At 40.5% G+C, this 13,041-nt stretch overlaps 1 protein-coding gene across 1 annotated transcript; it reads left to right on the forward strand.

Moving 5' to 3' along the window:
- Window positions 1-8,970: 8,970 nt before the first annotated feature.
- Window positions 8,971-11,358, forward strand: RPD1 (Ubiquitin carboxyl-terminal hydrolase family protein). The gene has a single exon (XM_022295981.2). The coding sequence runs from the start codon at window positions 9,177-9,179 to the stop codon at window positions 10,518-10,520; it is 1,344 nt and encodes a 447-aa protein (XP_022151673.1). The 5' UTR covers window positions 8,971-9,176; the 3' UTR covers window positions 10,521-11,358.
- Window positions 11,359-13,041: the final 1,683 nt, after the last annotated feature.

Genomic DNA, 13,041 nt, shown 5'->3' on the forward strand with positions numbered 1-13,041 from the left:
TGGCCTTCGGCTCCGAAGCTGTAGTCGCGGTTGAGATCGGCATGCCATCTGACAGAGTAGAGCATTACGAGCCTTCGACAAATGAGGAAGAGCTGCTCCTCAACCTCGACTTGTTGGAAGAAAGAAGAGCAATGGCCCAGCTACGCCTGGCGGAATATCAGGGCAGGATTGCCAGACATTACAATGCCCGCGTTCGACCTCGGGCCTTTCAGGTCGGACATCTGGTCTTAAGGAGGGTCCAAACGCATGTGGGTGCCCTTGATCCGGCCTGGGAAGGCCCATTTGAGATCAAGGGCATAGTCCGACCTGGGACGTACGTATTGGCCGATCTGAAAGGAGATGTCCTCGCGCACCCGTGGAACGCGGAACACCTGAAGCATTATTATCCTTGAAATGCCAAAAGGGTTTTCAATGAATTTGTAACGACTGTTCCAAAAGCATTATGATCGGAATAAATGTGATGATTTAATTTCATGCTTCCGAGTTCGACCAGAAATTAAATGGGGGCCACGGACTCCCACGCGATCGCATTCCAGCAGTTGGTTCAAATTCAATCCTTCGAAGCCTAAGGATACGAGGAACGATATGAATAATAGCTACGGATTTTAGCCTTTTTACCTTTTTAAGTTAAGGGTGAAATGTTAAAAATCCAGAGTTGGTGCAATGTGTTGAACATTAAGAGATTCAAACTCAAACTTTCAAATTATTTTAATTAAAGGCGCGACCTCAAAAGTAAAGAGGTGCGAGGTGACATTAGCTGCAGTTCAAAGGAAAAGCAAAGAAAAGAGGTCGCTAACAACAAAGTAGAAGCAAATGGGAGTCTCTTTATTGAATGAAGAGCAGAGCCAAGGCTTATAGACCTTGCAGCTCTGCCCTGACACTTACAAACAAAAAGAAAAGGGAGGGAGAACAGCGAAAAGCCTCGTGAAGGGTGGTCGCCTAAGAGCCTGCTGGGGGAGCGCCCTCCCGAGTGGAGTCGACCTGGTCCTCTTCGGGATCGGAGTAGTCAGAGTCCAGATCCCTAACATACTGATCCACCAACGCTTGGGGGCCAGGGGTGCCGCCAGGCCCAGACGCCCACTTCTCGGCATACCTCCTTTTCAGACCACTGAAATCGATCTGAAGGTCGGGCATGTCGGAAGCAATGCCCTTCATGAGGAACTTGAAGCCCGCGTCAGAAAAGTCTTTGGCAAATCCATCGAAGTCAGGATGTTGCCTAAACGATTCCTCCAGCAGGACTCCATTGCTGAGGCGCTCCTTCGCCGTCTCCAGCTCGGCAGTCGCATGCTCCAACTCCTTATCCTTCGCTTCGAGCGCCTGGAGCATGTCGTCCTTCTCCTTCAGGAGCTGGAACTTCTCCCTCTCCAAGCCCCTGGTGATAGCGTGGGCAGCTCGGAGTTGAGCCTTGCGCCTGTCCTCCTCCTTCTTCAGCAGCTCGGCCTGAGACTCCACCTCGGCCTTCAAAGTCTCCACCTCGGAGTGAGCCTTCAGCAGCTCATCCTTCATGGTGGAGGAAGCAGCCTCCAAGGCAGCGGAGAACTTCTCTTTCTCCCTCGCTGCCAAAGCTTCCCTCCCATCCAGCTCGGCCTTTACAACCAGAGCCGATTGAATGGAAGCAACGAACACCTGAGAAATGGTACAAGGAAAAAGTTAGATCGAACTACCTGTTGGGCGAAATCAAGCAAAAATGGGGCACTAGTCTTACCTCGGCGGCGTAGTCGATGGTCCTCTGCAGAACGGACCCAGGGGCGCTCACAAATTTGGACGCCCTCCTTAGGCAGCGGTCCAAACTCGCAGCTGAGATGCGGGTCACCTGGTCCCTCACCCCGAAACTTGACGGTTCAATTCTGAACCGCGCCGTCACGTCGGACGTCCCGCCCATCCTGGCCCCAGGATCGTCCACCCGATCAGCGAAACCTGCAGGCAAGACCCTGCAAGCTCCGACCTCCGAGGGAGAGATCGCCTTCTTTTTCTTCCTTCTTCGCTTTAGAGGGGCTTCCTCCCTCGCCTCCTCGTCCAAAGGCGGGGCGTCCGCCGCCTCGGTCTGGGCGTCCACCGCCTCGGTCTGATCCCTGGGGCGCTTCTCCCTCGAGGGACCCCCAGAAGACTCCAGCTCGATCACCGGGGCTGGATCTTCCGAGGCAGGCCCTACCACGGCAGGGGTGGGAGGTTTCGAACTCTGGGCAGCCTCAAGAGCATGGGCTCGGCCCTTAGACTTGCACTTCACGCCGCTTGCAAATCCGCAAACCATGGCTACAAGATAAAAACAAGGGTCAACACAAGGTTAGAGGAAAAAGGGGGAAGGCAAGTTCGGCATACCAAGTTCAGAGTTCGGCCTTGAGGATTCGATGGGACGAACTGCAGGGTTGTAATCTAGCAGCCCGGACTCAAGCAGCAGTTCGTCAGTCACCAGGGTTCCGACCTTCCTACCCCTCGGAAAGCGCTCCTTGTAGTATTTCAGAGTATCGAAGGAGGCCTGCGTAAGCTCGGGGACTGGTCGGATTGAAACTGCACTAAGACAAAATCCGAGTTAGACCTGAATGACAGAAGAAAATTACGAAAAGTAAGAACTACTCCGTACCTAGGTTCCCAAACCTAGTGGGGACGTCAAAGAAGGAACGACCTGACTCGTCCTTTGCGAGCCATTCCCCTGAAGCGTAGAACCACTTCCTCACTCATCCCTTGATGGAGGTCGACCCCTTAACTATACCGCCTGCGCCTTTCCTTGCGCACATATAGAACCGACCGGGCTTCTTAGCTATCCTTTTCGCCTCGAAGCACGCGAGAAGCTGGTCTACGTCCAACAGTTCGGCCTCCTCACTATCCCGAGCTCGAAGCCAAAAGAGGATGGCCAAAGCGAAAATGACACCCCACCCATTGGGGGCCACTTGAGCCGGAGCGAACCCAGTCCGAAAGAGAAATTCTTGGACAAAAGGGTGAAGGGGAAGTCTGAGGCCGTACTCAAACATTTTGAAGTAGAGAGTGACCCATCCCTCTGGAGGATGGTCAGCTCTCTCCCCCTCCTCCGGAAGCCTGAGGAGGATGTTCTCAGGGATAGCGAACCCCCTACGAAGGGATCCGAGGTAGTGCTCAGCTATCCTAGAAGGGTATTCCAAACCCTGACCTGAAGTGGAGGCGTCGCTATCCTCCCCGTCATCGGAGATTCTAAAGTTTTCTATCTCCTCGAGCTCGGACTCTAACCTACGAGCTAAATCGGATCCTAGGTTGCTGCTAATAGAGGACAACATGGCAATTATGTTCGAAAGAGAGAGGGAAGAGACCGACCTACCAAGGGTTCGAGCTGCCTTCAGATCGAACTCCAAGAATTCAAGGAACGTAAGGTATGATCTGAAGGATTGGGGGCATTTATAGCCCATCGGAAGAATTTCCCCACCGTACACGTGTAATCAACGAGCGGCTGGGATCCTCTCTGAGATCCGAAGCGTCGGAATATTTGAATATTCCGACGATAAATCTTCCGCGACGGTTGTATTTTCTCATGAATAGGAAGTCGCCACGTGTCCAAAGCAAGTCGAATGAACTTCTCTGCCAGGTCGAGATCGGACCAGACAGAGAGGGGGCCAATGTTTGGGGAAGGGAATACTCTGGCCACGTGGAAGACCCCTATTGGTGCTCCAAGATGACTCATGAATCATGCCCAGCTCGGAAGGCCGAGACGGCCGCCACCAACGCCGACAAATGCCAAGTGTGAGGGCCGAGGTGAGCCTGGCCCAGGTCCGACCCACCGGGGAGCTCGGTATGGGCCGAGATGCGCAACTGTCTGCGGCGTGATTATCGGGCGTAACCGTCGGTCCCGAGATTACCGGATGTAACCGACGGTCCCGAGATTACCGAATGTAACAGTCGCTAGATTAGCGGGACCACCACCCATAAGTAGGGGACCTCACTCCCCGATCAGGTACGATGATTTCTGGCTTCGAACTAGACTTGGAATCCGACCTATACTGACTTGATCGTCGGAGTGCTCACCTTTTTGTGCAGGTCCGCCCAAGTGTTCAGGTCGGTCCGGAGGCCGGGTTCGAGCTACAACCAGGAACACACTGTTGTGCACATCTTTGCATAAACACAATTAAAAAATTTAACCAATCGATTTGTAGCAGAGACGATTAGCTAAAACTTTAATGATGATTTTATAAGATATATCTATATTTATATCTATACTATATCTAAATGGGGCTATGGAGGAGAATCTTTGTCACCCCATTTTGCCCCCAACTTTTGAATATATACATATTTTGCCCTTCACATTTCTACGAGAGACACGACTGTTCGAGTTAAAGTGTCTGTTGAGATAACAAATCCAAAAAGTTGTGACCATTCAATGAAACAAGGAGTTTAATTCAAAAGAATTGTAACTGTTCGAGTGAAAAGGTGTGTTGAGAGAAGTTAATCCAATAAAAATTACAACTATTTGATGGAGTGATGCATCTATCCACGTATAAGTGTCATAGCAAATAATCTATAAAATGAAATATTATGTCTTTTTCTTTTATGACCTAAAACTAATTTCCAAAATATTAATGAAGATTTTTCATATGTTCATGAGTGAAAATTGAACCATGTCAAAATAATATTTGAGATTCCAAAAACATATTTAATCGATTAAGAGGTAGAGTAACAAAATCATGTATTCATATTATCTTCAACTTTTATTTCTTTTAGATTATTTTAATATTTTTATGTGGATTACTTTTAAGTTATATATTCATGATACCTTCGTGTTTTAATATTTAGTTAATGTTATTTTCAAGTTTGATTTAATATTTAATTAAGGTTATTTTCACGTTTTAAAATATATTCATGTTATATTTTAGTATTAGTTTTCTTATTTATCTTAATATGACTTTTCGATTGTTGTTGTTCTTATTTTATTTTTCTTGGTTATGTGATTCTTTATTCCACATTTTTTCAATGATTTCATTGCATACATAGTATTCAGTTTCTCTCTCAAATTTCAATTCTTTAATTTTGGTCCATTATTCCTTATTACATAATATACAAAAGATAAACGAATGAGTAAATAATTTAAGAAAATACACAAAAAGATTATTGTTGTTTTCTTAAAAAAGAAAAATTGACAACGAATAATATATTTTATTTGAAACAAAATATTAGTACCATTTAAAAGTTTCGTTGAGTTATTATTCTATATGTTAAATTGATACAAATATTATATTAAATATATTTTATTTGAAACAAAATATTAGTGCATTAAAAAGTTTCTGTTGAGTTGTTATTCTATATGTTAAATTGGTAGAAATATTATATTAAAATATTTATAACCACGTGCAATGCACGTGATATTAACTAGTTATATAAATTGATATTAACTAGTATAAATTGATGGGATGAAAATCAATTACTAACTTCCAACTTTTAGCTGTAGGGATGGTTGAAAAAAAAAAAAAAACTTTATGAAGTTTAATTATAGGACCTAAGCATGGAAATAGGCCCAGAACAGTCAACTTATTTAGAATTACTTGGATCCTTAGATTCCAAACTTTCTATAGTAGAACTTGTAGGTTTGTAGATTTAATTTGAGGGTGTGGAAGAGGAGAAAAAATTGACCCTCAAGATCGTGTTTCTTTTGGCTTATCGATCTTGATCGGATCTCATTTTTTCTGGATCGAGTATCATATTAATATTCATGGGTTTCATCTCAAAACTAAATGACAATAAGAGGAGTAGTTCATGTCTATTATAAACCTATGTAAAGTCTATTCTTTTATCAATGTGAGATCCTTAATACTATCGAGCCATCATAAGCTCTTTCATCCCATTCTTTCTTTCTTTCCCATTATCTTTTCTAATAATGGATTAATTGCATTGCTAAAAGAAGATTTAAACCTACAATTTATTTATTTATGAAGTAGTACTTGGACGTAGTAGCACGACTGTGCCTCCCAATTAGTTAACTAGCTTAGTTTATCATAGAATCTCTCATCTTGTCTTCGATCGAGATCTTCGCTCGTCCCTTATTAAGATTCATTCAAATCCAACTTTGATGTCCCTAGAAATCAATCTCGGTCAAATCTTACCTAGGCCACTATTCACTATCAAATTTGTGAATTCAAAATTTAAATTTTGCTACCATCAAACAACCTTTTCAAAAAAAAGTTGATCAAACTGACGTCAGTTCAGTTTCAGGATGGTTCGTTTTATGGTGTCGGTTCAGATAATCCTATAAATCAAAATTAATCTAGTTCAACTTACCCAAACCAAGTAAAAAACCAACCCGAACCAATTAACAAAGTACAACACCATTAATTATTTAAGGGAAATCCTTAGAAATGGCTATATAGAGGTTATCGTGAAGGAAAATGTCCAAAGTTTTTCTAAATTGTACATCATGGCCAAATTTTATTTTCTAGAATTTATGGGAGGTGTATAATTCCATATTTGCCCCTCCACACATTTTGTCCATATTGTCTTTGCAGTGTTTCTCCATTTTACCCATCCAACCAAATCTACATAATGAAACCACCAAATCAACCTATATCATTCAAATTATTTTAAAATATTATTAATTTATTTTTATCAAACATAACTAATTGGTTAATAAATTCTACCGAGCAATCTTAAATACGGTGTCTCTTTAATATTCTTACACAAAGTTTCATCAATCCCCACTCATTTTTGTTACATTGTTTGAGGAATTAAATCAATCAACATGGAAACACTTTATCGGGTTTAGTATCAGACACATTTTAATTCCATTTAATTCCACCCTACAACAACTCAGTGATCTTCATTTACAAGAAGGAAAAAAAATTACACGACTTTCATTGTTCAGCAATGGTGCTGACAAGTTGATAATTATGAGGCTGTCAGTAGATAGGGACGTGGCGGGGGTCATATCTCTTTTGTCGGATGTCATGTGTAGCTACTGCTGCATAGTTGTGGATACTGACCCCCGTATATAACACCATCTATGGGGACAATGGAAGTGCAGACGCTGCTTAGAATACAGTTTACCTTACTGGCCTCATATATAACACCATCTACAGGGACAGTGGAACTGTAGACGCCGATCAGAATACAATTTACCTTAGGAGGAAGAAATTTACCTTCATGGATCCTATTGTCCTTAGATTGTACTCCCTCTAATTTCACGTTGGAAGAATTCTCTGTTTTTCAAAATAAAGAAGAGTTGAAGAATTCACTTTATGTTATTGCATTAAAAGGGAGTTTTAATGAATACATCAGTATTTCAAAAGAATGTTTATTGAGAATGGAAGTGTGAGCAAAGAGATGTCAATACAATTGGGTAGATATAGGATTCTATAGAGTAGATGACCATTTTGACTGGGTTATCCTTGTCCAAAAATAGTTGTAGATATTATCTTTGAACATTGGCTATAGAAAACCAATATCCATCGACATTCATGACTAATAATTTTAGACAATAATAAAAGACAGCAGTCAAATTTTAGATAATGCATCATATTAATATAAACAAGTCGAGAATAAGAGCATGAATAAAACCAATGGTTGCAATCCTTAGTAAATATAACCAACGCAAATGTTTCAAATAAATACAAAATTGAACATATTCCTAGTGACCATGGAAACAAAGAGCACCCTCCCTATTTTATATATGTCATTCTCTCTCTTTTTTTTTTTTTAATCCTCCATTCTTTCTCTTATTCCTCGTGACCATGGAAACCCAAGTTGAACATATTCTGAAACTTCGAAGTGTTTCGCAATCTAATCTCCCAAAAGTGTCTCTTTAATATTCTTTAATAACAAGACTTCGGTAGATGTTATTTAAATTTTTTTGCAATCTAATTTTAGCAATATTTTTATTATTTATTATTGCAATCTAAACTATATTTTGCAATATAATCTCCACCAACCAATCATATGTACAAGGTGTTCTACAAAATTAGTTGTGTCTAACAAAATCCTTTGAATATTGGAGGTTGGTAACACGGTCAATTACTTAAACCTCATTTATTTAAACAACATTCAAAATCAGAGATACCTTTGGCGGATTACAAAAAAAAAGCTGTCGATTATTAAAAAAAAAAATATTTACCCTTGACGGAGGAACGCCGAGGGAAGGCAAAATTTGGAGGTTTTGGGTTTTGGGTTCCTAAATTTGAAAGTACATAATCTGGGTTCCTAAAAATCTGGGTTGTTTTGGGTTCCGAGGGTAAATTTCGAAAGCTTCAATCTGGAGGTTATGGGTTCTATAGGTACTTACCCTTCACGGAGGCTATGGAGGTCGAAGGAAGGCTTGAGATTGAAGGAGGCTTTGGGATTGAAGGAGGCTTGAGGGACGCCGAAGAAGGAGGTTATGGGTTCTGGACGTCAAAAGCTTGAGGCACACGAGGTTTGAGGCTTGAGGTTTGATTGAATCAAATTTTATTTGATTTTAGGAAAGAGCTAGGGCAAAAGTGGAAAAAAGGAGTTAGGGCAAAAGTGGGAAGGAGACTTTTCAGTTGCTTCTCTCCATAATGGATCCTGATATTAATTTTCATATTCTACTTCATCTACTATATTTATAAGGAGAGTACTTTTGAGTTTCAATCTTATTCTTTATTCATTTTCCATTTTTCTAAATTGATTTTACATTTTTTTAGACCATTTTACATTTTAATTAAATCTTAATATTTTTTATTTCAAAGTATGCCTTCAACATATTTTATCTTATAAAATTTCTAAAATTTGAAATTTCAATGTATTTAAAATTTTTGAACTTTATAATTTTGATTCACTGTATTGTTTTCTAAAATTTAGATGTACTAAAAATTTGTTGAAGGATATTTTCGTCACAAATTTATAAGGGTATAACAGGATAAATTTACCTAATGAGAGGGTAAATTGTTCGACATAGAAATCTTGTAGTTCAACTCTAACTACCCATTAGCCATTTTCGTGATAGGTCATTTTTCAAACACCCAGCACAGCAAAGCCCAACCTAGCCCATCAAATTTATCCCTTCGTCTAAAATTAAATTGAAGCCCATCTTTTACAACCCACAGAAAACTGTGAAACTTACAGAAGGAAGTCTCTCCGCCTCTCTGGAGTTCACCGTGTTTGTCGCCGGCAGGATTGTGCTGCTACCGTGTAGAAGGAGGTAGGGTTCTCAGAATCGGGTTAAACCCTGCTCCCGCGAATCAAACCTTAAACCACAAAATCGGTTGGTAACTATGATAATCTTCTTCGGTAATTGCCCTAAATTCCTCCGCTCCAAATTCGCAGCTTGTTTTCTCTGCAATTTCACTCCCACAAGATCGATGAGCCAATCCACCTCCATTCCCAAAAAGCTCCAAAGGGTCCGTGACCATGGCTACGATAACTACATGGAAGTGGAGAAGAAAACCCGAAAAATCCTCAAGTTTCAGGACCTTATTCTCACCCAAATTAACCAAACCATCCCAGTTTCTCGCCTCGATGTCTTAGCTCGTCGCCTCGGCTTCAAGCAGCACCAAGCCGGGGCTTTCGTCCTTAAATTCCCTCACGTTTTTGAAATCTACGAGCACCCTGTTCAGCGAATCCTCTATTGCCGGTTAACCCGAAAAGCCCACCTCCAAATTGAGCAGCAAAAGCAGGCTGTGATTGCCCAGATTCCCGATGCTGTGACTCGCCTGAGGAAGCTCTTGATGATGTCCAACAAAGGCCGTCTTCGCCTCGAGCATGTTCGGATTGCCCGCTCCGAGTTCGGGCTGCCAGACGACTTCGAATACTCGGTAGTTCTCAGGTACCCTCAATTCTTTAGACTGTTTGATGCAAAAGAAACTAGGAATAAGTACATTGAAATTGTGGAAAGAGATCAAAACCTTACTGTTTGTGCAATAGAGAAAGCTAGGGAGAGAGTTTACAGAGAAAAAGGAAGTGATGCTGAAGATATTAGGTTCTCTTTCATTGTGAATTTTCCTCCTGGGTTCAAGATTGGGAAGTATTACAGAATTGCAGTGTGGAAATGGCAGCGGCTTCCTTATTGGTCGCCATACGAGGACGTTTCCGAGTACGATATGAGGTCGATAGAAGCCCAGAAGAGGATGGAGAAGAGGGCAGTGGCCACAATTCATGAGCTCTTGTGTCTGACTGTGGAGAAGAAGATCACTTTGGAACGGATTGCACATTTTCGACTAGCGATGAATCTGCCGAAGAAGTTGAAGGATTTTCTTCTTCAGCACCAGGGGATTTTCTACATTTCAACCAGAGGGAACCATGGGAAGCTTCACACTGTTTTCCTCAGGGAGGCTTATAGGAGGAGTGAGTTAATAGAGCCAAATGATGTGTATTTAGCAAGAAGGAAATTGGCTGAGTTGGTTCTACTCAGCCCAAGAAAGGCAAAACTAGACAGAGAATTGGTTGGGTATAGGAGAGAGAGAGTGGGTTATGAAATGGAAAGCTTTAGGAAAGATTATGAGGATGATAGATTTGAAGATCTTGGTGTTGGGGGCAAACACAATGTGAGAGATGTTTCGGACTCTGATGTTGAATCTGATTTTTCAGAGGACGATAACGATAGTGAGAAGGTCGAATAACATTGAAAAACTTGACTGGCTGATGATTTTCTTGTAGCTGCAAATTTATCTACATTAGATTTGAAGATTTTGGTGTTGGGGGCAAACACAATGTGAGAGATCATGTTTTGGACTCTGATGTTGAATCTGATTTATCAGAGGACGATAACGAAGAAGGTCAAAAGACAAAAAACTCGACTGGCTGATGATTTTCTTGTAGTTACAAATTTATCTACATTAGACTTGAAAGTGATGAAGCCTCAAAAACCATTTGAATGCTCTGACTGACACAATATTCTGTTTTATCCTTGGCTTGGACAAAAACGCCCAAGCGCTCTTGAAGCATGAGTTTCGTTTAGCTCGAGCATTACGGTCTTGATCTTCATTTTGGTATTATTTGGTTGAATGGGGTGGAGAATCTTTCGATGTATGGTTTGGCAGTGTGAATAGGGGATTGCTTTGGCTAAAGCCAGAAGAATGGAATTCAAATTCTGAAGTAAAGGGAAATGAAGCCCTCCAATCCTCAGCTTTGGTGGACAGAATCTGCAAAAATACAACATGGGAAGTCCTTGTTGTTTTGTGTTTAGCTTCAAGCTGCAAACAATGTTGCAAGAAAAAAGAGAGCTTCTGAAAGATTTTTAGTCAAAAAAATAAAAAGTTAAAAATAATAAAGGAAAATTTCTTTGGGGGTGGGGTCATTGATCTTTTCAAAATGTTTAAGCTGTGGAAGAGTTTTAGAAAGGCAGCCTTATTGAAGATATTAATGTAATTTTTCTTTTTTGAAATTCTGTAATTTAGTTTTGAGTTTCATTCAAAAAATATAGGGAAGGAAAACAAGATCCAAATCTCTTACCCTCTCTCTCTAAAAACCCACGCCCAATCCAGCGTCTCTTTCCTCTCTCTTTCTCACACTCTCTCTCTCTAAAAAAACCTGGCGCCTCTCTCACTTCCTCCGTCCCTCTTGTTCTCCGCACGGACCACTAGCTTTTTCTTTTCTCGCTCTTGTCATTGCCGCTCAGAATCCGTTCAACTTTTTGTTCTTTTCATACATCCGATTCTGAGCGAGATCGAGATCAAAAAAGTGAGCGAGAGTGAGATCGAGAGAGGGTGCAAGATCGAGATCGAGAGCGAGAGAGTGATCGAGATTGAAAGAGTTACCCAGGAAAATATTGACGAACGATTAGTGCGAAAATTTCTGGTTTTTTTTTTTTCCTTTTTTAATTTCCACAGTTTATTTATTTCTCTGGCTCTTTCTGCAACCTAAAACTTCATGATTTCAGTATACAAATACAAGATTTTGTTTTATTGTCTCTGTAATTATTGCAATTTTAATTTCACTTTCCTCATTTAAGCTCTGGGTAGTGACTGCAATGAGGATACCCATACCCAAATTTTTGGTGACTATCGAATTGGGATTTTGGGAACGAAGAAGGAATGAGAGGAAAGAGAGAAAAAATGGGGATGAAAGAAAGAGGGGACAAATTTGAAATTTGAATACCAATTACTACCGTTAATGACTGAGAGATTGAGATTTGGTTTCTCCCAATTTTTAATTTTCAAATTTTTAATTAAAAAAATATTTGGTGATTATTTACTCTCTCTCCCTCATTCCTTTTGCTCAACTCTCGTTTAACTCGCAACTTCCTTCACGGGTTTTTTTATTAATATAGTTAATAATAAAACTTATTTTAAAAATATTATATTTTAATTAAAAATATTAAAAATATGGTATATTTAGAAATTTTTTTAAAATATAGTTGTTTTATTATTAACCATATTTATTAATTTTTGTTATCATATTTTATTAATTTTTTTATTCATTTATCAAAATTTATTAATTTGTATTTTAATTTAACAAAAGTTTTTATTTAAACTTTATTCTATTCCTATGGTGTGTAAACAAAAATTTATATTTTATTTTTTCTTATATAATCATGAAGTTATCTATGTTAGTTCAAAATTGGAAATTAATATTATAAATTAGAGAACAATGTTTGAAGTCTGTCAATTTACAGTCTATCGATCTAATCCGTTCCACAATGGGGACGTCGTCGGTTACGATGTGGCTGACAACGAACTAATGGTGCCGCTGGTGTCTCCTGACTCTCTGTAGGGTCTCGATCCTCCGTAGGGTTAAAGTATTGTTCATGCTTTCCACGTCCACGTCCATGGCCCCCTCTATAGCCATAGTGCGGCGGCAAAGATGGTGTGTGATACTGACTAGAACCAGGAGTCGGTATCATGACCATAGGCGTGGACGGACCAGCATCATCCTGTGTTTGTGTAAATGGTGGAATGTCTTCAACCCTATGATAGATAACTTCAGGTACGGGATCGTCAAGCCCTACTGGAGCATCTTGATCTACTTGACGTCGTCCTCTACGCCTAGGGCCACAAGCTGGAGTAGGTACTTTGTACATTTGATGAAAGCTCTGAAGATGCCTCCTGCCAACGTTACACAACGTATTAATTTCGTCTGATGACGAGAGAATACTATTTGCTCGAAACACGCAGCCTACATGAAAAAAAATTAATGAATATG

Source organism: Momordica charantia, assembly GCF_013281855.1.
Source record: "Momordica charantia cultivar OHB3-1 chromosome 1 unlocalized genomic scaffold, Mcharantia_2.0 BLBB01000001.1, whole genome shotgun sequence".
Classification (NCBI taxonomy): Eukaryota; Viridiplantae; Streptophyta; class Magnoliopsida; order Cucurbitales; family Cucurbitaceae; genus Momordica; species Momordica charantia.